The 26,138-nt window shown below is 42.0% G+C and overlaps 1 protein-coding gene across 1 annotated transcript in view; it reads right to left on the reverse strand.

The window, feature by feature from the left end:
- Positions 1-26,138, reverse strand: part of SLC12A1 (solute carrier family 12 member 1) — a 175,290-nt gene that overhangs the window by 118,763 nt on the left and 30,389 nt on the right. The window contains exons 4-7 of the mRNA XM_068272513.1: positions 23,175-23,270; positions 15,264-15,403; positions 13,605-13,715; positions 1,750-1,861 (exon numbers count right to left, since the gene is read on the reverse strand). Of these exons, the coding sequence (XP_068128614.1) occupies positions 1,750-1,861; positions 13,605-13,715; positions 15,264-15,403; positions 23,175-23,270 (459 nt within the window). The remainder of the gene's footprint in view (positions 1-1,749; positions 1,862-13,604; positions 13,716-15,263; positions 15,404-23,174; positions 23,271-26,138) is intronic.

A 26,138-nucleotide genomic window follows, 5' to 3' on the forward strand; every position in this document is an offset into this window, starting at 1 on the left:
GCCCACATTACGATATTCTGGTGACTGACTGCCCACATTGCGATTTTCTGGTGACTGCTGCCCACATTGCGATTTTCTGGTGACTGCTGCCCACATTACGATCTTCTGGTGACTGACTGCCCACATTGCGATTTTCTGGTGACTGCTGCCCACATTGCGATTTTCTGGTGACTGCTGCCCACATTAGGATTTTCTGGTGACTGCTGCCTACATTAGGATTTTCTGGTGTCTGCTGCCCACATTACGATATTCTGGTGACTGACTGCTGCCCACATTAGGATTTTCTGGTGACTGCTGCCCACATTACGATATTCTGGTGACTGCTGCCCACATTAGGATTTTCTGGTGACTGCTGCCCACATGGCGATTTTCTGGTGACTGCTGCCCACATTGCGATTTTCTGGTGAACTCTGCCCACATTACGATTTTCTGGCCCACATTACGATTTTCTGGTGAACACTGCCCACGTTACGATTGTCTGGTGAATGCTGTCCACGCTACGATTTTCTGGTGAACGCTGCCCACATTACGATTTTCTGGCCCACATTACGATTTTCTGGTGAACACTGCCCACGTTACGATTGTCTGGTGAATGCTGTCCACGTTACGATTTTCTGGTGAACTCTGTCCACATTTCGATTTTCTGGCCCACATTACGATATTCTGGTGAACGCAGTGCCCACATTACGATTGTCTGGTGAATGCTGTCCACGTTACAATTTTCTGGTGACTGGTGCCAACGTTACAATTTTCTGGTGACTGCTGCCCACGTTACAATTTTCTGGTAACTGCTGCCCACATTACGATTTTCTGGTGAACTCTGCCCACATTATGATTTTCTGGCCCACATTACGATTTTCTGGTGAACTCTGCCCACATTATGATTTTCTGGCCCACATTACGATTTTCTGGTGAACTCTGCCCACATTACGATTGTCCACTTTACAATTCATTTACAGTGAAATGCTGCCCCATTACGATTATTTGGCACCTATGGGGGGGGGGGGCCCATCCAAATATTCGCAGAGGGCCCAGTGATTTCTAGTTACGCCCCTGCTGCCAGCTAGAGATGTAGCGAACGGTTCCCGAACCGTTCGCCGGCGAACATCTCTGAATACATGGGGCATTTACTACTTCCGGGTCGCTCTGACCCGGAGTAGTACGCCTGCGCTGCCCGGCGAAGCGCGTCCTAGATCGCGCTCCTGTTGCCGGGCACTCTCTGCGCATATGCGTGACGTCATGAACGACGTCACGCACATGCGCAGAGAGTGCCCGGCAACAGGAGCGCGATCTAGGACGCGCTTCGCCGGGCAGCGCAGGCGTACTACTCCGGGTCAGAGCGACCCGGAAGTAGTAAAAGCCCCAGAGATGTTCGCCGAGCGAACAGTTCGCAACATCTCTACTGCCAGCAGTAAAGATGTCGCCATGTGATACATTTCAGACTGTAAATCAGGCAGAGGTAAGATTTGACAATGGGCAAACGCTGACTAAATCATTTAAAAATAATTATTGTAAAGATAAAGCTGTTTTTTCATTGCGTTATTTTCACTGCAGTTCCTCTTTAAATTCAACTACTGTACTAATCAGAAACCTGCTTTAAGTTAAACTTTACATTATTTTACATTACATTTTTTGGCCTTATTAAAGTTTTGCATTGAATTGTCTTTAATGTTTTTAATTAGCAAAGAGAAAACCATATTTCATTTTCATGGCATTTTTTTTCAAAAGAAAATCAAGGCTGAAGTTTACCTTGGTAATTAAAAAATCCTCTAGCTTTTTTTTCCTCTGTGGTTGGAATAACAGTTCCGATAAAAAAATTAACAATGGCGATTAGCAGTATAACGAGCAGCATAATTTGAGCCTAGGGGTACAAGCAGATGATGATGAGTGTGCTTACAATCACTGGTTACTTCTAAAAAAAATGCAACCAGGTATATTTCAGCTGAGTAATAGAAACACCCCAGATAAACAATATACGATATATACACATTTAACAAAGCCAGTCAGGGTACAGTTCTTACAATATATTGAGACAATAAAGAGAGCATGTTACCTCTAGTGTTTTACATCTACACAAGTATATTGCCTTAGCATTCAACAAATCTGGAGGAAACAGCGGTTGTAAAATTAAAGGAAAACATTCTTGTTAGCTTATCTGTGACTCTATAGCAGTAACTTACTGTAGTTGTTTGGATAGCCACACAGCCGGATCCCTGCAAGTAGTGCTTCTAAATTCCAGCATTATGTATGATTATTAACCCAATATCAGGCCATATATTTTTCCCAAGGAGATGAAAATAAGCATTTCCAACATTCCCACAACTGGCAGCACTCACTATAATGTAGCGATTTTACTCATTGTTACAAGGGTTTCTATAGGTGGACTCTGTTCTATACCTTTCCTATGAAGTCTGACTGGGGAAGGAGAATATTAGCACTCTTGCATTGCTAACCAATTCCATTACTTAATTTACGACATCAATATCTCATAGATTCAATCATAATGCTAGAATCCAGCATAGATCAATGCTACATAATGACTGCCTGATCGTCGTTTCGATCGATTTCAATACAAAATCGCTTTTAAAAAATGAAATCCGGCATGATGGAAATATCTCGCTCAAAGAAGTCGGTCATTTGCACAGTGGTAGAGGCATTTTATTTCCCAACGACCGACGAAACCCCGGCTAGTCTCCTCCATATATAATATGAACTTCTAGACCCATGGGGAGAGTGCAGAGTCGTTTTGGCTCACCTGTCCCCGGTGCACTCCTCCTATGTCCCATGTCTTCTCTTCATTGCCGCCTATTACATTGGGGAGACCTAAGCGACCTGGCAGTTGTAGGTGGCTGCACAGATTTCCAATAGATTTCATGCTGAAATCTATTGGAAATCTGTGTGCAGATGTGTGGCAGCAATAGAACCATCTCTGATAAGATTCAATCAGAATGGGATCAATCAGATGATCCATTCATTCATTTTAGACTCTGATATTAGTACAGATAGGTGTAGTGTTGCTGCAAGTTGCTGTGAGACAGTGCAAGTGTAGAATTAATAATTTAAATATTTTCCTTGTTTTAGTGTGTGTTTAGCAAATTACTGTGATTGAATCTGCAGAAGATTGTCATTTTGATCGACTTCTGGCCAAAATTGATCAAAATTATAGATTGGACAGGGCGGTACATTTTGGTTGAAAGGGGATAAGGCATTGGCATCCGCAATGCTTCTGGAAGGACACAGGAGGCAGGGTACCATGTGGATAGGTGAGGTAGGGAAAGCATTAGCTAGGCCTGTGTTCTTGTTCCTCACTTGCTGTGAAAGCACTCCTAACAGCTCTTTTGAGGGCTAGTAAATCTCCTGTGGTTTTTTTTTGTGTGTGACACTCCACAGCCCACTGACACCCAGAGCTGTGTGCACACTACTGCTGTTGCTACATTAAGTTGCACACACAGTACCACTCCAATGCATTATTATTTCACTGTATTCTGATAGTACTATTGCATATCTCTGTGTGTGACACTCCACAGCCCACTGACACCCAAAGCTGTGTGCACGCTACTGTTATTGCTATGTTAAGTTGCACGCACAGTACCAATCCAGTGCATTATTTTTAGGAATGTAGTGTGATTTCTGCCCTTTAGGGTTTAAAACCCGACTTTGCGTCAACTCTGTAATTTTTGGTGGGACTTTTGGCATGGACCCCCCTCTGGCATGCCCTATCCAGGTGTTAAATCTCTTGAAACAACTTTTCCATCACTTTTGTGGCCAGAAATAGTCTTTCTAGGTTTTAAAATTCACCTGCCCATTGAAGTCTATGGCGGTTCACCAGGTTCGCATGTTTGCGAACATTTGCGGAAGTTCAAACAGAAAATTCACACAATATGTTCACAACATCTCTAGTTATCTGCCAATGTATGGTAGGCTTTATACAAAGAGCAGTGTATAGACTCTGTTTACACTGCAGCCTCGGTGGCCAAGGTGAAGTGGGTACTGGAAACTGCAATGGATACTTTAAAGAGTACCTGAGGTGGATAATATATTACATTCTACGACACAGAGGCATGTTCTCTGTCCGATTATATACCTCTGTGTCCTTCTGGTGCCATTGCTAGTCCCCCCGGGCTCGGCTGTCCCTCCCCCAAAACTAGTGGCAGTTGTCGCTAGCCTCATTTGCCCTGCCAGCCATCAATCAAATTAGACCCCCCCCCCCACCTCCCCTGCATCTCTCCCTCACCTCCACCAATCGACAGCTAAGCGATGACCCAGGAAGTACTTCCGGTCACGGCCATCTTGGATATGTCTGCCAGTGATCAGAGGCTGCAGAGGATGAACATGGAGAGTGGCGTGGAGTGGCGCAGATGTATCCAGGAGGCGGCGAGGAGCAGGTAGTATGGTTTGTTTTTAATTTTGAGATGCCGCCTCGGTTTCTCTTTAAAGAAATTTAAGTGCCCACATAGGGCGTACATGTAAAAAAGGGGCATGGAAAAAAGGGCGCTGGATGTAGCCGATAAACGTGATCTTGTTTATAAAAGGGCACTGGATGTAGCCAATAAATATAATTTCTTTTATAAAAGGGCACCGGATGTAGCCGATAAACGTGATTTTATTTATAAAAGGGTGCTGGATGTAGTCGATAAACAAGATTTGTAGCTGATGAGCATGATTCTGTTTACAAAAAAAGCACGAGATATAGCCGCTATTGGAGTATAACCCTATTCCTAATCTTAACCCTCCATGGTGGTGCCTAACCTTAAACCCCCCGCACCTAATCTTACCCCCCCCCCCCCCCCCATGGTGGTGCCTAACCTTAAACCACCCATGGTGATGCCTAACCTTAAACCACCCATGGTGATGCCTAACCTTAAAGTCCCCCAGTACCTAAACTTAACCTTCCCCATGGTGGTGGCTATCCTTAACTCCCCTGCAGTAGTGCCTAACCCTCAACCCTCATGGTGGTGCCTAATCATAAACTCCCCCCGGCACTTAAAGGAGTTATCAGGCCCAAAAAAAAAATGAGTTTCACGCGTTAGTGGATCAACGCGTAAACTTTTATGCGTTGAACCACTAACGCATAAAAATGTATGTGTTAATGTTCCTGCACCGGCGGGAACGCGTAAAAATGTACACAATGCGGTCCGCCGACCCCGAGGTCGGCAAAAACTAAACTAGCTGACGGAGGGGAACCAGAGCAGCAGTGAGTGACTACGAGGGCACAGGATGGTTGTGTAATGTTGTGGTGATTGGTGCATACACTTCAGAGTTTTCTGATTATTAGTGATCCGCAGTATCACTAGTAATACAGATATATTTGATTATATGGTGATCTGCGGCATCACCAATAATACAAATATTTATGCGTACTCTGGAAAACACAAGGAACAGATAACTTGTGGAAAACCCACAACACTGACGTTAACTCAGAGGGAAGGTGACCTCTGGAAGGAAGGGCAGTGTGTGCGATTCTGCGACTAGGATAAGAACGCAGAATTGCGTTCCTCAACAGTAATGATATGCTGAGGAGTTACTGAGTTCCCCGCAAGAAGAACTCAGCAAAGTAAACCCTTTAGTGGAAAACCCACTAAAGGGGGCGAAGTCAAACGGAAAACGGTTCGGTATCAGAACTGGCAGAGAAGTACCGAATCGTCAGACAGAAATCAAGATCAGAGGTCAAGCCAAGGTCAGCAACGGGAAATCAGATGAGCAGAGGTACAGAATCGAGAAACACAAGGGAAGTCAGAAGCCAAGCCAATAGTCGGTAACGGTACGGGCTGGCGAAGTACAAAATCAGGAGACAAGAGAATAAAGAGGTAACAGGCAAAAGGTCATACACAATATACAATGCAATTAGTACTTTAGGCTATCAACAGAATCTGGCTAAGTGTGGATCCCCAGCTCCAGCTGGTTCTAGCACACTTTGGGATCTGACTAGGGTCTGAGTGCTAACACACAAGTATTCGCTGACTGCAGACAACTTGCAACTGACAGAATGCCTGCTTTTATACTGTGCTGGACTCAAACAGCCCGCCCAGCCATTCAACCAATCACAACGTGGCTCAAGGACCTTGCAGCACAGCTCAAGGACCTTGCTGAGGTCAGCTGACCAGCTGGTCAGCTGACTCTCTTTCTAAGAGTATAAAAGGCTCTACTGCACACGCGCGCGGCCCCTACGGGGTCCAGACTGTCATGAGAGGTGTCTCGGCGAGCAGCATGCCATTAGGCCTGTGAAGGTGTTCCAGGAGTGCAGCCTCGACGTGGAGCACGCCGAAAGGTCTGCGACTGAACGGTGGATCGTGCTACCGCTGCGGACGTGGACGTTTCTCCACGTTCCGCATGCGACCATGCGGGCGGTTGCGCTGCTGATGCGGACGCGAACAAACGTCCGCGTTCAGCCTGCTGCTGCCTCATTACAGTACACCCCCTTTTAGGCATGACCTCCGGGCGTGCCTCACCCGGTTTCCCAGGATACAACTCATGAAATCTCCTCCTTTTTTCCTTAGCATGAAGATCTCGAAGGGGAACCCATGACCTCTCCTCTGGCCCGTACCCCTTCCAGTGCACCAGATACTGGAGCTTGTTGCGTGAAAAACAGGAATCTAAAATGTCCTGGACTTCATATTCCAATTCCCCATCCACTACCACAGGAGCAGGGGGAGTAGAATCTACCCTTACCGCAGGCTTCAATAAAGAAACATGATAAGTCCTGCCACATCTCATATTAGTTGGTAATTTTACCCTGTAGGTGACCTCATTGATCCTACTCTCTATAGGAAAAGGCCCGATAAAGCGAGGACCTAATTTTGCTGATGGTTGCCTGAGAGGAATGTGTCTAGTAGAGACCCAAACATAATCTCCTGGAATAAAGTTCCACTCAGTGGAACGTTTTCTATCAGCAAATTTCTTTTGAACAGAAAAAGCTTTGTCCAAATTATCTCTGACCTTCCCCCAGATCTCTCTGAAAGTCCCCTGCCATTCCTGGAGAGCTGGAAGAGGTGACTCCTTGACTGGAAGTGACGTAAACTTGGGACACTTCCCATTGACAATCTGAAAGGGAGAATAACCAGAGGATGCGTTTTTCAGGTTATTGTGGGCAAATTCAGCAAATGGAAGGAATCTTGTCCAGAGATGTTGTGCATCTGCTATGTAACATCTAAGAAATTGCTCCATGGACTAATTGATCCTCTCCGTCTGCCCATTAGTCTGGGGATGGTAACCTGAAGAAAATGATAAAGAAATCCCCAGATCCTTACAAAAAGCCCTCCAGAATTTTGACACAAATTGTACCCCCCTATCAGATACAATATCCACCGGAATTCCATGTAACTTAAAGATGTTATTAATAAACAAATCTGCCAATTTTTGGGCAGATGGAAACCCAGACAGAGCAACGAAATGTGCCATTTTACTAAATCTGTCCGTAACAACCCAGATGACAGTGTTACCTTCAGATTCAGGCAGCTCACCCACAAAATCCATGGAAATGTGGGACCATGGAACCTGTGGAGAAGGCAGGGGCTGAAGAGAGCCTGCTGGAGCTTTCCTGGAGGACTTACTCCTGGCACAGACAGAGCAGGACTTAACAAATTCCTCACAATCAGACATGTAAGAAGGCCACCAGACTGCCCTATTCAAGAGTTCCTGGGTTCTGGCAATACCTGGATGTCCCACATTCTTATGTTCATGAAACATCTGGAGCACCCGTTCCCGAAAACGAATAGGGACGTACAGAAGTCCCTCAGGTTTTCCATTGGGAACATTGGACTGGCATGCAATAAGCGATTTTGACAAGTCTTCGGAGATCTCCGTGGCTGCCAGAAAATACCTTTCAGGTAGAATATTGACAGGGGTGGCTGGTAGGGCAGATTCAGATTCAAAACACCTGGATAAGGCGTCAGCCTTAACATTCTTATCCCCAGGCTTATAGGTTATGATAAAATCAAACCGGGAAAAAAAAAGTGCCCATCTCGCCTGCCTGGGTGTTAATCTTTTGGCCTTCTCAATGTATTCGAGGTTCTTATGGTCAGTATAAACAGTAAAGGGAAATTCTGCCCCCTCCAACCAATGACGCCACTCCTCTAGAGCTAACTTAACAGCCAACAATTCCCGGTTCCCCACATCATAATTCCTCTCTGCCGGTGCAAACTTTCTTGAAAAAAATGCACAAGGATGAACCTTATTATCGGGTCCAAAAGCTTGCGAGAGGACTGCCCCAACCCCAACCTCCGATGCATCTACCTCTACTATGAAGGGGCGGGTGACGTCAACATGACGCAATATGGGGGCGGAACAAAAAGATCTTTTTAATGATTGAAAGGCCTCAATGGCTTCTGGTGACCAGTTAGTCGCATCAGCGCCTTTCTTGGTCAACTGGGTCATGGGGGCGACAACTGAAGAGTACCCCCTAATAAACCGCCTATAATAGTTAGCAAAGCCTAAAAATCTCTGCAGGGCTTTGAGGCCTGAAGGTTGCGGCCAATCCAAAACTGCTGAGACTTTGCTTGGATCCATTGCCAGTCCAGAGGTGGAAATGATATACCCTAAAAATGCCACTTCTTTCACCTCGAAGAGGCATTTCTCCAGTTTAGCATATAACTGGTTCTCCCTGAGCTTCTGTAACACAAATTTTACATGCTGCCTGTGTTCCTGTAAATTTTTTGAAAAAATTTGAATATCATCCAGATAGACCACTGTGAACCTGCCAGACACATCTCTGAAAATATCATTTACAAACTCCTGAAAGACAGCAGGGGCATTGCACAATCCAAAGGGCATAACTAAATACTCATAGTGACCGTCAGGAGTGTTAAATGCGGTCTTCCACTCGTCGCCCTCTCTAATCCGAATAAGATTGTATGCCCCCCTCAAGTCTAATTTTGAAAAAACACAGGCCTCAGTAATCTGAGTAAACAGGTCATCAATGAGTGGAAGAGGGTATCGATTTTTTATGGTGATTTTGTTTAGCTACCTGTAGTCTATGCAGGGGCGAAGACCACCATCCTTCTTTTTAACAAAAAAGAAACCTGCACCCGCAGGAGACTTGGAGGCGCGGATAAATCCCTTCTCCAAGTTCTCCTTGATGTAATCTTTCATTGCAACCTTTTCAGGGCTGGAGAGGTTGTACAAACGACCCCTAGGAGGCAGTGTACCCGGTCTCAATTCAATGGGGCAGTCATAGGGTCTATGTGGAGGCAACCTGTCAGCAGATCGAGGACAAAATACATCGGAAAAATCAGTGTACTGAGATGGGACCCCCTGGACCTCTGAAGCACACACAGAAATAGATTTCAGACAATTCTCCTGACAATAGGGGGACCAGGCAGATAATTGGCCCTCTTTCCAGTCTATTTGAGGGGAATGCTTCTTCAACCATGGTAGCCCCAGTATGACGGATGAGGTGGCCATCTTTAGAACATAGAACTGGATGACCTCAGTGTGCAATACTCCAACCTGAAGTGTGAGCGGCGGAGTTTGACAAAGAGGTGTCTTGTTCTGTAAAGGAGAGTCATCGATTGCTGTAACATAGATGTGTCTTTGTATGGGAAGAATGGGAATGTTAAAGTTTAAAGCAAGGTCTCTGTCAATGAAGTTGGCAGCTGACCCAGAGTCAACAAATGCAGAGGTTAGGAAGTCACTGTTCTCCCAATGAAGAGAACAGGGCAGCAAGATTTTATTCTGACATGGAGGTAGAACTGGCTCGCTTAGGGTGGTACCTCCAACCATCCCTAAGCGGACAAGTTTTCCGCCTTCTTACTGCAGTTCTGCACTCGATGACCCCTTTCCCCACAATATAGACACAGACCCTCCTTCCTTCTCCTAGCTTTCTCAGCGACTGAGAGTCGTCCGTGCCCCAACTGCATTGGCACCTCCTCTGGAACCTCAGGGGAACCAACAGTAGAGGGCGCTCTAACTAGCACAGATGACCTGCCCTTTTTATGATAACGAATGCGTCTATCGATTTTAACCGATAAGGCAATAGCTGCATCTACGTCTTTGGGCTCAGGGTGACTTATCATGACATCAATAATATACTCAGAGAGACCGGTCATGTATGTGTCTAGAAGAGTGAACTGATCCCACCTCGCTGAGACCGCCCACCTTCTAAACTCGGCAGCGTACTCCTCAACCATACGATTGCCTTGCTTTAGGCTTCGGAGTTTACGCTCGGCAGTGCCGGCTAAATCAGGATCCTCATATATGATGGCCATGTTCTTGAAAAACTCGCACACTGAAGATAAGGCAGTGTGACCCTCAGGTAAGCTGAAAGCCCATGTCTGAGAATCCCCTTGTAACAAAGTTTTAATAAAAGTTACTCTCTGTACCTCAGAACCAGATGACATGGGCCTCATCTGAAAATAGGCTAAACAACGATTTTTGAAATTACTGAAGTCGGACCGAGAACCAGAAAATCTTTCAGGAAGAGCCATCTTAGGCTCGCTACTGGCTGGGGAGGGTAGAATATTAAGTGGTGCCGGTAGTTTCTGAAAGGCCTCAGTCAGCTGGTTGATCTGGACCTGCTGAGCAGCAACGGTGTTTCTAAGCTCATCGACTGCTGCAGTTAAAGTCTGCAACTGCTCGGCAACTCCCTCCATGTTACTTTTACTGGTCTGCAGTACTGTAATGTTGTGGTGATTGGTGCATACACTTCAGAGTTTTCTGATTATTAGTGATCCGCAGTATCACTAGTAATACAGATATATTTGATTATATGGTGATCTGCGGCATCACCAATAATACAAATATTTATGCGTACTCTGGAAAACACAAGGAACAGATAACTTGTGGAAAACCCACAACACTGACGTTAACTCAGAGGGAAGGTGACCTCTGGAAGGAAGGGCAGTGTGTGCGATTCTGCGACTAGGATAAGAACGCAGAATTGCGTTCCTCAACAGTAATGATATGCTGAGGAGTTACTGAGTTCCCCGCAAGAAGAACTCAGCAAAGTAAACCCTTTAGTGGAAAACCCACTAAAGGGGGCGAAGTCAAACGGAAAACGGTTCGGTATCAGAACTGGCAGAGAAGTACCGAATCGTCAGACAGAAATCAAGATCAGAGGTCAAGCCAAGGTCAGCAACGGGAAATCAGATGAGCAGAGGTACAGAATCGAGAAACACAAGGGAAGTCAGAAGCCAAGCCAATAGTCGGTAACGGTACGGGCTGGCGAAGTACAAAATCAGGAGACAAGAGAATAAAGAGGTAACAGGCAAAAGGTCATACACAATATACAATGCAATTAGTACTTTAGGCTATCAACAGAATCTGGCTAAGTGTGGATCCCCAGCTCCAGCTGGTTCTAGCACACTTTGGGATCTGACTAGGGTCTGAGTGCTAACACACAAGTATTCGCTGACTGCAGACAACTTGCAACTGACAGAATGCCTGCTTTTATACTGTGCTGGACTCAAACAGCCCGCCCAGCCATTCAACCAATCACAACGTGGCTCAAGGACCTTGCAGCACAGCTCAAGGACCTTGCTGAGGTCAGCTGACCAGCTGGTCAGCTGACTCTCTTTCTAAGAGTATAAAAGGCTCTACTGCACACGCGCGCGGCCCCTACGGGGTCCAGACTGTCATGATAGGTGTCTCGGCGAGCAGCATGCCATTAGGCCTGTGAAGGTGTTCCAGGAGTGCAGCCTCGACGTGGAGCACGCCGAGAGGTCTGCGACTGAACGGTGGATCGTGCTACCGCTGCGGACGTGGACGTTTCTCCGCGTTCCGCATGCGACCATGCGGGCGGTTGCGCTGCTGATGCGGACGCGAACAAACGTCCGCGTTCAGCCTGCTGCTGCCTCATTACAGGTTGCATGGAGCTGGTAGAAGCCCCAGGTAAGTGAAACTAATTTTTGTATTTTTTGCCTGATAACTCCTTTAACCTTGACCCCCCATGGTGGGGCCTAACCTTAAACTTTCCACTGCACCAAATCTTAACCCCCCCATAGTGGTGCCTAAACTCCATTCCCCCAACACCTAACCTTAACCCCCCCCCCCCATGGTGGTTCCTAACCTTAACCATGTTATACAGTGAAATTGTTGTAGCCCCAATTTTTGAAAGATAAAACTGGTGTTTAGCGTTATAATTGTAGCCGTATTTTATGTTAAAGATATAAACAGTATTTAATGAGATCACAGTAACCGCAAAATGTATGGCTTGTAGTGTAAGAATTAGGTCCTGGTTTGTAGCTGCAAACATTTCCATGAAATAGCCGCAAATGTTTCCATGGTATAACATAAAGACTACTGATTCAACCTCTGCTACCCATGTAGGGAGGTTATGTCGTTTTTGATGCCATTGTTTTCAGAAATACAATGAATGATTTTTTAGTATAGATTGTTTTTAGTATAGATTCTCATCTTTGTTTTTCAGTTACTTCTTATTCTTGTAACTCAAGGAAATTTCAAGGTTTATGCTGTACATAAAAGTACTAAGCATCATAAATTATATACTTTTATAACACTGCACAGTGTGGATTCTAATGAGGAGAATGTTACAATGACAGGCTCTCAAAGTGGGAGATAGCGGAACAGAGGACAAAAAAGTCACAATATGATAGTCCATCATCACATCATCAAGTTAAACATCTGCAGCAGTTAAGAATTTTTTATGATGTTCCGTGACTACTCCTAAGTAAACTAATCATGATGCAAAGTTCAAGTTGAGAGGTTTCTCTTCACTTGACTTTCCTTGATATATTGAAGAAGCTATAAAACATGTTGAAGAATCCTCAAAGCATTATATATATATATATATATATATATATATATATATATATATATATATATATATATATATATATATATATCTTAACGTTCCTAACACTCTTTTGTTGATGATTACTATTGCTACGGATAATCAATGAGATCTACAAGAACAGGGAATATGCTTTGGAACTTGGTAAGGGTAATTCAACTATTGCCGCATAATGGTGCAAACATCAAAAACTGGCATATGCACATTAACCAAGCAAAAACCAGCTGCACTGGCAGCGATGGCAATATGGGAATTTTCTAAAGTTGCTTGTTATTGTTAGAAATCAGGGATACATTTAAAACATTTTCCCTGACATTTTTGTAGGGAAAATGTTTATAAAACTCAATCTTTGTGTTTTCATTTCTTTTTTTGTTTAAATTTAAATATCTTGACTCTTCCAATCAAAAGCTAGCATGGCCTCCCTTGCCTCTTTACATTCTTGTTCCCTGTGCAGGTTGCTATAAACTAGAGAAACCACCAGTATGAGGTTCTGCCTTCTGGTCTACACCAACCCACATGGTCCATAACATTGGATGACAATTTGCAAAAAGAGGGAAGAAAAAACACCTCCTTCTTTGTAAATTACTCTTGTCCAAGGTTATGAATAGAGAAGGTCGGAAATGCTGATTTACGTTTCTACAGATTCTGCCAATGTTGATTACCGATTCTGCAGATTTCCTATTTTCGAGGCGTTTTGATGAGTCTTTATCTTGTCGGTCTCTGATTGGCCAAATACTGGATGAGCACTATCATTTACAGGCAATGAATGTCATGCAAAGCTTTATGGAAACGGTATCTGTCAAAGTTTATGCTATATCAGTTAATGGGGCTTCCATAGTCTCAAAGGACAGTAGCTTACCTTGGCCTCCCATTCCATGCCAGCCACAGAGATGCCAAGCAATAAAATCACTGTAATTGTCCCCACAATCCTAATGTCATCTACTTCATTCACCATAATTGCATTATTATCCTGAAGTGAAAGAAAATTCAAAATCACCATCATCATAAATTGATTTGGTGCACAAACTGAATAAATAAAACATCAACAAATCTATAAAACCTACCTGCTATATTCCAAATTAATAAAAGTACTCATACTAACATGGAAAACAAGACCTTGGGCACAATCCAATTAATTTTTTCTCATAAGTTTTCTCCTAGGTGACGTTTTACCAGCAAAAAGAAAATAGAAGAAACATTTTGACAGCACTTCTTCACCTACTTTTTGTAATTTTTCAATTGTAGAGTGCGGAAAAGTTATTTTAAACAGAAGATTAAAATTATCTCCTAGGAGAAAAAGTAAATAGGATCGGGCCCTTTTGCTTTCGCCTAAACTGTGTCATCCTCTATTCACTGTTTGCTGCTACTGTTACCCAGTGAAATGAAATTAAAGTGAATTTTTACTTTCACAAACAAAATACCACAAACATTTATTAGTCCTGTAGAAATTACTTTTTAATTTCATGATAATCCCCATTTCAATTTTTAGACAGTTATGAATGTTCAAAATGTCTGTAAGCAGAAGTTACAGTTGTTGTTAAGTCTGGAATCTGTACACTGTTTGATTGGAAATCTCACTAACTGGAGTGCAGAGAACAAAATAAGCCAAACAGAAGCCTTGATCACTTCCTACGCTATCAAAAAATCTTTTTAAAAAATTTAAAAAAGAGTAATTCTGCATTCCATGCTTTAGTCATGGCTATAAGAAAGAGAATTTTAAACTTTTTTTAACTACTTGACGACCGTGTAACGCCCATGGGCGTGGCCGTGGCGGCAGCCCCAGGACTACCTAACGCCAATTGGTGTCAAGTCCTTGGGCTGTAGTTTGCAGAAGATCGCGTGCAGGCTGCGCGTGCATCTCCTGCTTGGGGGGCGGAGCTACGCCCCGCCTTCAGGAAGACTGTTAGACAGTGAAACCGCCGTCTTTTCTGCTAGTACAGCGCTGCGATCAGCAGCAGCGATGTACTGGGGACAGCCGTGTGACAAGAGAGCGATCGGCTCTCATAGGCTGAAGTCTATGACAGCCGATCGCGTCATTGGCTGGCTGGGGGGAGGGAGGGAGGGAGCAGGGGGACAGCACATACAACCGCAGCACATTTTAATAAAAAAAAATATATATAAATATTTTTATAATAAAAAACAAACAAACACTGGGCGATCAGACCCCACCAACAGAGAGCTCTGTTGGTGGGGAGAAAAGGTGGGGGGAATCACTTGTGTGCTGAGTTGTACGGGCCTGCAGCTATGCCTTAAAGCTGCAGTGGCCAATTTAGTTAAATTTGCCCTGGTCTTTAGGGGGGTTTACCACTGCAGTCCTCAAGTGGTTAAGAAAGTCATAGCCAGCTGTAAATTAAAATAGAAAGGTAATTTTTTTTAAATAACATTGTCTTTGTTAGTGGAGCAATGAAAAATGTACTGTACATCATTATATTTTTAACAAAAATAGAGTTTTTAAAAAAAAAAAAAAAGAATAATGTCCTACTGAATGTTAAAATAATTTCCATACACTAATACTCACTATAAGGAGATCTACAACAGTTTCTGAAAATCCAACCACGTACATAGCAACAGCCACAGCATTGGCAAAGGCAAAGATAAGTCCTATAGAGCCACCAAACTCTGGACCTAAACTTCTTGATATCAGGTAGTATGCCCCACCTATAAACAGACAATTGTTAAGTATTGAAAGCAAAGGAATATGAAGTGACATGACAATGATAGGCTACCAGTACAGCCAACTTCCATGGAGAGACCACAGTTAATAAACAAATAAGAGACAAAAGATGACATGATTCTCTATATCCATACAAAAAGAAGTACATGTAGAAAGAGATTGATATTCACATCACACTAATAGCTTTTTTTAATTGTGGCTGTGTACATTCTGATCATTATCTTGGTTTTAAATTTGTGAACAGGTCACGGAAGACCAATTAAAAGGTGTAAAAAGCAGTTTAATTTCCGATTGCATTAATTAAAGTAGGCCGATGGGCCTACAGGTGCAGGGCTACATTTGAACAATAAGAAACATATGACACCTAGGGGTAATCATTTGGATCCTAAGGGTAAGAATGTAAAGGGACGAGCAGCATGGTGGCGTAGTTGTTAGCACTCTTGCCTTGCTGCGCTGGGTCACCGGTTTTCGAATGCTAGCCAGGGCACTATCTGCAAGGAGTTTCTAGTTTCTCTCCATATCTGTGTGGGTTTCCTCCGGGCACTCTGTTTTCCTCCAACACACCCCAAATACATACAGATAAGTTAATTGGCTTCCCCCTAAATTGGCCCTAAACTACGATTTAGACATATGACTCTGGTAGGGATTAGATTGTGAGTTGCACTGAGGGACAGTTAAGTGACATGACAATTTACAGTGCTGCAGAAGATGTTGGCGTTATATAAATACTAAATAATAATAGTATAATAACTAAGCCTGCAAACATGTGAGAATCACTTGGAAATATGCTATTTAAGTCCAACTACATATGATAATCGTGATTTTCTGTGTTTGGTTATTTTAACATGCGCCCTTACATATAAAATAAATAGCAGCCAGATGCACATTTGCCTTCCTGCAGTCCCACCCATTCTTTCTCTGACGCATACAAGGACTATGCCAAGAAATTACCTATTTATATTTCAACAGAAGCTGTTCTAAAGAAGTTAGACATTAAAAGTGATTCTTGTAGGCAAGTAGCAAGTTATTGTCTCCTTTTATTGATTCTGTTAAGCATTAAGTCATGGAAGTTTTCTCAAAAGTAAATGGTAACAACTTTACATAGAGAGAAACAGATAGGTCTGTTCATGGAAACTAAGAGCTGGAGAGACCTATTTCTTATATTAATTAAAAGCAATTAGATTTAGAGGACACTTCATCAAAATAGAACAATTCTCCAGTTTTCCCTTTTTCACTGCTTTTCAGGTTTTCTGCATTTGTCTGCAGTTCATTTAATTACACACACAGGTGGTAAAAATGATTGGGGAAGCATGTGTATCATTAAGTTATAATCCAGTAAAGGGTAGCTCAGCAAAGTATTTTCACAAAAATGGCATGGGAAACCCCTAAAGATGTTGAGGGCACATTTTATTTTAAAAAATAACCATATATACAGGCTTGGGCAAAGAGGGCAGTGTGCATTCAGCCTCCCTCCCAGTACCAAATCACACTGTATGCCCTTCAACTTTGAGGTAGGTGTACCTTGAAAGGGGGGCTATGAAATCTCCCTCTATTGCAGTCTTTGTCTTGTTGTTGAGGAAAAGAGCCTTTTCACCCCTCCATGTGCTTGTACAGAGCAATAGGAGGGGTACAATCAAATTTGAGCTCACACAGTATATACCAGCAACAGGATTGTGATACAAAGACATTTTCCTCATACAACAAGGTCAAAACATTTAATAAATAACACATGCCAGGAGTTGTAAGGACTCAGGCGTGGCAAAAAGATGAGAGAGAAAACTAAGGCAAATTGCTCACAATTCCTGAACAGGAAAGTTTGAGGGAAAACTGGAGAACTAAATAAAACTGATAGAAACTGAAAGCAAATCCATCATAATTATGCTCCTTGGGCTGTTAGGCATGCAGTTATTCTGAGATATGAGGAAGAAAATTAATTTTGAATGCTTCGAAAACCTAGAGGAAGCCCACTTACCTTGACTGGAACTAATCAAATTGTCTAGTTGAGTCAGGGATACAACTTACCTAGTTTAACTGTCTAAAATCGATGACTAAACAGTAACAATAATAAGAAAGTGTTTCTGTATTCTTTATCTAGGTCAGGTGTGTTGTTGAGCAATTTCATGACCTAACATTCCCAATTACATGATTTGGGTTACTGACTCACTCACACTTACCTTCTCATTTTACTTACCTTCTCATTTTACTTACCTTCTGCCACAAGTTGTACTAAGACAGGGTTGGTAGAAACAGTAGCTAAGAATAAGTGCTTAATTTGTCCTTCAGCATTCAGATTAAGCTGTTATTGGCCAAGTGATATAATAACTATATATAGCTGAACTTCAGGATCTGACATGTAAGAACACATGCCACAAACCTGTGCAAGCCAACTTCTTATGATAAAATACAAAACTAGAGGTTAACTGCGGTAAACTATATTAGGTGCTAAATGTTGACCTTTCCTGTTAAAGCTGACCTTGACCTCTTCAACCTTCCAAGCCTCCCTATTGGTCTTTAATGTGTTGGGTAGGGGTAGCACCCCCAACAACTGGAGGAGCAAACTGGTTACGGCTCCTGTCCAGCTAGGTGACCCTACCTCACCCCAAATAAAAATAAATAAATAACATATATGGACTTTAGTCATATCTTTCCCTCTCATGAGTGTTGTATCCTACCAGCAGTGCACTCTGCCTGTAGCCATCGTCTAAGGTACACATACAGTGGTTTTCTATACTTCTCAGCACCCAGAACCACGTTAATGTATCCATTTACCTCTTCTTAAAACTGGGCATACTCTTATGCACTTCACCATATTGGTTCTCTACTTTGTGTTCACCTTCACCCTTATTAGTCCTAAAGCTCCCTCACTGTTCCAACAGACTACCAATAACACTCTCACAAAAAAAAAGGATCAATAGCTTAAGGGCCGATTCAGATGGACGGCTGCCAGCATCCTTGCATGTTTTTATCTCTGAGATCCATACCATTAATTGCCGTAGATTGTGCAAGCGGTGGGGGTCAATCGAATTGTCTGAAATGCTGCATGTACCTTCTAGCCCTAGCTGTCTCTGTGGTATTTTATCATCTTTTTTTGGCAGCAGTAGATATTATGTATTGTTTTTAAGGTTATCTTTAGTCTTAATTACTTTCCACCACTCACTCTATCCTGTATAGGTCATTATTATATTTTATATTTATTTATGCTACATGTTTTACCTAGAGGCTCCTATAGGTGTTGTGCATTTAACAAAATATTAGGAATATGTTTTGCACACCATTGTTAGAATGTCTTCCAAAGCATTGTAGTTGCTCAGAGACATGGTTAATGGTGTCACTATATTCAGCACTCCGTATGAACATTTAAATCTCATAACAATAATCCAATAATTCAGTGTTTTGGTACCACTGGGGCCTCTTTGTCACAGCAAGAGTAATGAGGTGGGACAATAATCTTATAAAATATAATATAACAAGCACAAGAAATAGGTCATCAACCAGAAAAAAAAAGAGGAAAAAAATAGAAATTATATATGAATATAAATATAAATGTACAGGGAGTGCAGAATTATTAGGCAAATGAGTATTTTGACCACATCATCCTCTTTATGCATGTTGTCTTACTCCAATCTGTATAGGCTCGAAAGCTTACTACCAATTAAGCATATTAGGTGATGTGCATCTCTGTAATGAGAAGGGGTGTGGTCTAATTACATCAACACCTTATATCAGGTGTGCATAATTATTAGGCAACTTCCTTTCCTTTGGCAAAATGGGTCAAAAGAAGGACTTGAGAGGCTCAGAAAAGTCAGAAATAGTGAGATATCTTGCAGAGGGATGCAGCACTCTTAAAATTGCAAAGCTTCTGAAGCGTGATCATCGAACAATCAAGCGTTTCATTCAAAGGGCTTGATTCACAAAGCGGTGCTAACCTACTTAGCACGTCTAAAGTCTTTAGACGCGCTAACCAGGGTGCTAAGTAGGTTAGCACCGGATTTCTCAATCAGATCGCGCGCTAACTTTTCGCGCGCAAAGTTTTACGCGCACCAAGTCCCATAGGCTTTAATGGGCACTTTGCGCAGAGCGCCCTGCACTCTGCAGTACGCGCGTAAAGTGTTACGTGCATAAAGTTTTGGGCGCGTAAAGTTTTATGCGCGAAAAGCTTGTTTAGACGTGCTAAGGGGGTTTTCACAGGTGTGCTAACAGTTAGCACCGCTTTGTGAATCAAGCCCAAAATAGTTAACAGGGTCGCAAGAAGCGTGTGGAAAAACCAAGGGGCAAAATAACTGCCCATGAACTGAGAAAAGTCAAGCGTGCAGCTGCCAAGATGCCACTTGCCACCAGTTTGGCCATATTTCAGAGCTGCAACATTACTGGAGTGCCCAAAAGCACAAGGTGTGCAATACTCAACAAGACACACAAGCTGAAACGTCAAGACTGGGCCAAGAAATATCCCAAGACTGATTTTTCTAAGGTTTTATGGACTGATGAAATGAGAGTGAGTCTTGATGGGCCAGATGGATGAGCCCGTGGCTGGATTGGTAAAGGGCAGAGAGCTCCAGTTCGACTCAGACGCCAGCAAGGTGGAGGTGGAGTACTGGTTTGGGCTGGTATCATCAAAGATGAGCTTGTGGGGCCTTTTCGGGTTGAGGATGGAGTCAAGCTCAACTCCCAGTCCTACTGCCAGTTTCTGGAAGACACCTTCTTCAAGCAGTGGTACAGGAAGAAGTCTGCATCCTTCAAGAAAAACATGATTTTCATGCAGGACAATGCTCCATCACACACGTCCAAGTACTCCACAGCGTGGCTGGCAAGAAAGGGTATAAAAGAAGAAAAACTAATGACATGGCCTCCTTGTTCACCTGATCTGAACCCCATTGAGAACCTGTGTTCCATCATAAAATGTGAGATTTACAAGGAGGGAAAACAGTACACCTCTCTGAACAGTGTCTGGGAGGCTGTGGTTGCTGCTGCACGCAATGTTGATGGTGAACAGATCAAAACACTGACAGAATCCATGGATGGCAGGCTTTTGAGTGTCCTTGCAAAGAAAGGTGGCTATATTGGTCACTGATTTGTTTTTGTTTTGTTTTTGAATGTCAGAAATGTATATTTGTGAATGTTGAGATGTTATATTGGTTTCACTGGTAAAAATAAATAATTGAAATGGGTATATATTTGTTTTTTGTTAAGTTTCCTAATAATTATGCACAGTAATAGTCACCTGCACACACAGATATCCCCCTAAAATAGCTAAAACTAAAAACAAACTAAAAACTACTTTCAAAAATATTCAGCTTTGATATTAATGAGTTTTTTGGGTTCATTGAGAACATGGTTGTTCAATAATAAAATTATTCCTCAAAAATACAACTTGCCTAATAATTCTGCATTCCCTGTATAGAAATCACAGATGATAAAGATGATAAACTAAAACAAAAAAAAAATGGCTCTCCCCAGATGTAAAGAGCAGTGTAAGGAAAAAAAAATCTAAATTAAAACCAATCAAAGCATGAAAAAAATATAGACGTGTAGAGTCTTAAAGCAAAAGAAAGCAACCAATAAAAGTTCTTCCATAAACTGTACCAATAAACAAAAATCCTATATAATAAAACCCCTGTCCCTGAGTCCTCCTGTGTCCCTGTGTCCTTGCGTCCATTGTGCCTGGCGCGGATGTGTGGCATGCGCGCAGACTGCGGACATCAGTCGTGGAAGTGCACGCGTGCGTTGGGTAGCAGATGTGCATGCGTATGCAGGTTGTGGACACGGGCATGCGCCCGTTTTTTACTTTTTACTACTACTAATAATAATAATAAAACCCACCCCCTCCAAAACAGACACAGAAAACTGTGCAAAGTAGTGCCAGTGTATAGGACTAATTAGGCCACTGCAGCTTTAAGGGCTCGCTGCAGGGCCGTACAACTCAGCACAAAAGTGATTCCCCCCCTCCTTTTCTGCCCAACAACAGAGCTCTGTGTTGGTGGGCTGTAATGGTTCCTGGGATGTTTCTTTTAATATAAATATTTATTTGGCTTTTTTTATAATACATTTTCTTATTTATTTATATATTTCTTTCTCCTACTCTCCCTCCCTTTCCTAGCCAGCCTATGACAGCAATCTGCTGTCACGCTGTCATAGGCTTCAGCCAATGAAAGCTGATTGCTGTCGTGCATCCCAGGGGGTCAGCCATGTCACACGGCTGTCCCCCGTACAGCGCTGCCGTAGATCGCAGCACTGTACTATAACAGTCTCCCAGCAGCGATCACCGCTGAGAGGCTGATGATGAAGCAGAGCTCTGTCATTCAAGTTAAAATGCGCACACATGAATGCGCGCAATCTCCTGCAAAACACGCCCCCAGGATAGCACGCTGATCGGCGTTAGGCGTTCTTGGGGCCGTCGCCGCATCCTTGCCAATTGGTGTGGAGCGGTCTATAAAAGATTAAAGTTGGTGACCTTATGGGTAGCATAATGCACATTACTGCCTGTGAGTGCACCATCTTAGTGGTAATGATTTATCCTAAATTCTATTACCACATTGCATAGTTTATGCAGACTCTTCTGGTGGTTAGCTTTTGTTACATCTTTTGTTACAACTTGGCATAGCTTTTTTGCTTACTGGAATATTTTCATTAATTTGACTTTTTCTCTTTGCTGGAAAAATTTGTGCCATATCTTTTTTTTCTATTTTGTTGATGCAGCTACTTCTTTGTAATCTACTTCTCTTTTGGCATTTCTGACACGTATTTGATTCTTACATCTAAATATATCTATTCTTTGTCCTATTTCAAGCACTCTATAATCTTATCTTACGTTTTCTGGCTTTTCCATATATTTATATATGTATTGTTTACATTGTTGGTTGCTTTGTTTTTTTACATTTTTCTTATTTGCTTTTTTCATTCAACCTGTTTCTTGAGGTTGTTGAATTATGTTTTCAAATACTAATTCCTTCCTGTTTATGTTTGATTGAATGAGTCAAAAGTAGTCCCAAATCACTGAACTACTTGATAATTAATATGAGGAATTAAGCATTTGTGTGTAGCATTCTGACTAGTGATTTTCTTTTACTACATGAAACAAAATAATCATATGTTGCAGTTTCAACTTAAAGTAAACCCGAGGTGAAAATAAACCGATGAGATAAACAATTGGATCTGTTCTCCTACTCGTAAAAATGACTTTTTTAGACATCTTTTGGTTTTATTTTATGTATAAACATTTACAAAGTAGATTTCATGTTTTATTGTCTCTGCTCAATTGCAGCGTCTAAAGCATCCCAAGGGAAAATACATGAACTATTGACCCTTTGTATCTATCCCTTGCAGTCAGAAGCCCAGTTATCTGCTTAGAAAAGTGTTCTATAGCTGTAATTTGCTATCTGTGAGGGACGCTATAGTCCGACTAGGTCCCAACTGGAGAAAAACTGTAAGATGCATAGCTGGATATTAACTCTTTCAGGCAGGGAAACAAGAAAAGGAGCACAGCATAGGTGTCTGTGTTATTGTCACTGTATATACAGGTCTATCTCATCACGTCACATGCCATCTCGGGTACACTTTAATTTTATGTCTGGATATAGCAAGGTTGTCCAATACATCAATAACAGAAATTCAGGAACTGATCAATAATAAGAAATTTCAATTAACTCACTCTCTGGAATGCTATCACTAAATGAACAGCAGGTTAACAACAACTGCATGCTGTTTTTCTGAAATAGTCCATTCTACTAGCACTGAGATGTGCATTATATTAGTACTCACCTCCTCTGACAACACCATTGGTGCATATTGCAGACATTGACAGGCCAGTCAGTGTGGTCACCACCACACTAAGAGATATGACGACCACTCCAAGCCCTGAAAACATCAAAGACACTGAAGTTTACCTGCATTAACAACAGCAGTCAGCATTGTGTTCTTCTGTGAGCCAGGCTTTGCCATCACACCAACCTTAGCTTTACTGCAATGTACTCCATGACACACCCTTACCTTGCCGGTCTCATGCTTGTACTCAGAATCAGTGGGGTAAACTTGATAAAACTTTGACAAACTATCTCATGTCTACACGTCTGTATTTTGATCAATGCTCATGAAACTAACTGTATTTGCATAATATTAAAGATGCACTGTTTTACTTTTAGTATTACCACAAGATACTGAAGATCTACCAGTAGTATCAAATCTACCCCAGTGTATCTGTGTAAATCATCAGGCTGAAAGAGTAGTTTGGTTGCATGCTAAATACAAATGAATAAGATGTATTTGTACTTCCAGCGTAGGTCCCAAAAACACACAGTAAAGGTTTATTTGCTTTCCTCTAAAAATTGGTCTGTGACTGTGGTAGGGACATTAGATTAAGATCTCCAATGACGGTCAGTTAATAATGTGAAAATCTTGATGTTCTCTGTTGAGTACGATAAAAAAATATAACCGCACAATACAAATTTTGTATTTATAATAATAATAATACTGTACCTGTTTTCATGTATTAGAAAACACCACTGCAGATTTATTAAAAACCTGTGCAGAATTGGCACAAGAGTAGAGATGATGCCCGGATTGAGCATTCTGATTGGTCATTTATGAGCAACTGCTCCACATTTGTACTTATTTTGCACCAGCTTTCCTCCAATTTTCTTTCTACTGGTTTTTGATAAGTCTGCCCATTTCTTTATAAATTCTTATATCAGCAGTCTCCTATCAGCACCAAAATATATAGTAAATTATAATGTTACTGTGATAAAAGTTAAAAACTTTTTAGAGAACTTTGGCCACATCTTATTCATTTGTATGACAGAACACAGACATATTTGTTTTATTGATACAGTATTACATAAAAATTGATCATGTTTCATGCAATCCTTAATTCAGTTGGTTCCATCGTCCAGTCTTCTGAAGATGCCACCTGAAATGTTCTAAAAAAAATTGTCTTGTGATCATAGACTGTCCTCAAACCTCTCCAGCGTCTGTTCCTCCAGGATTACGGAAGTTGGAGCTTAATCTGTTTAACCTGTCCATACCAGAAAGGACATATAATGATAACACACCTAATATAATGAAAATGCACCTGTGACTTCCAGTCTTACTAAGAGGGAATTCTCCGGTTTTAGGAATTCATCCCTCAAAAAATATGTTTCAACAGCATTTCCATTTACCTTGACACACTATCTTCAGACCCGAAAGAACCTCAGTGACTTTCCAGACTTATTACACAAGAGAAAGAATCTCATACCTATCCATGCAGAGATTCTGAGTATTATTTAGTCTGAACTTTTTACCTCCACGGACAAATCCGTTGGTTGCTATTGCAGAAGTTGATAACCCCGTAATTGAAGTTACCATGGTGGCAAGAACAATTATGACAACTCCGAGACCTGTTAGTGTTGAAAACATGAAATATTTTATATATGTACTGCATCTTACATTTAAACTTATAAACTTGGGTCATTGCAGGGTAGAAAGCAGGAACCAGTTTGCTGAAAAAGTACTAAACGTCCAAAAGAAATCGCAATACAGGGACGAGCTACTTGGTAGAAGCTTCTTGTGAGCACACAGAGCCATCCTTACTGAGTAAATCTTGAAACCAAGAATGGCTTAAGTACTGACTGAGGTGAAATCGTTGAGTCTGTATTTAATATCCTGAAATAAATTAATCTGCTTGTCTGTTTTTTTTTGGTTTTAGCCTCCATTCGATGCTAAAAGAGAAAGCCTCCAGCGAGCCAGGAGTGTGATTACCTTAAAATAATGAGATTCTGAACTGGCATTGACCTTTAGAGCGTACATGGCTCATATTTTATTACCTCCTTTGACACATCCATTTGTGGCAATTGCAGAGGTGGACAGGCCAGTTACAGCAGTTACTGTCACCGCTAACCCGATGATAATGACACCGAGACCTCAGTGGAAAGAGAAGAATACAGTCCATTAACTATTACAACATGTTTTTCACTTTTTCCTTACTCAAAACATCCCACTCCAATAAACTCACAAAAAAACATTATTAGGAAAGATCATCATCCTTTAAAGAGACACTGAAGCGAAAAAAAAAATTATGATATAATGAATTGGTTGTGTAGTACAGCTAAGAAATAAAACATTAGGAGCAGAGACATAAGTCTAATATTTGTTTCCAGTACAGGAAGAGTTAAAGTGAACCTCCAGACTAAAAATCTACTCAGCAGCACTGAAAAGGCTTGGTGTTTCTTTAACAGGTTCACAGCATCAGAACTTTGTTTTTCATACCCAAGCCTAATTTTTAGCTGCTTAGAAGCTAAGCTCCGCCCCATCAAAGAAAACTGCCTGCACATTTTTCCCCTTATGCTGTGTAAAGCATGATGGGATTTCTGATGTTGTTGTTCTGTTGCCTAGCAGCTGGGAGGGTAGATCAGGACACAGTTGTAACTGTGTCTCATGCTTCCTGTCACCTCCTTTCAACCAAAAAGATGGCTGCCCCCATGAAATCACAAACCTTTGCCTGTTCTTTTAAGACAGAAGACAGGGTGGGTAAGAGATTATATTACCTATCTATTTTAATTAACATAACTAATGTAACTTAATGACAGTATATTTGTTCAGGCTGAAGTTCCTCTGTAAAGGCCCATACACACGTCGGATTTTTGCGAACGACGGGTCGTTTGAACGTTGATGCGTCGGGCGGATCGCTCAAAAGCAGTCTTACCACCCGAACGACAGTCTGTACACACGCCCGATTTGGCGTGCGGACGA

Source organism: Hyperolius riggenbachi, chromosome 3 (genome assembly GCF_040937935.1).
Source record: "Hyperolius riggenbachi isolate aHypRig1 chromosome 3, aHypRig1.pri, whole genome shotgun sequence".
Classification (NCBI taxonomy): Eukaryota; Metazoa; Chordata; class Amphibia; order Anura; family Hyperoliidae; genus Hyperolius; species Hyperolius riggenbachi.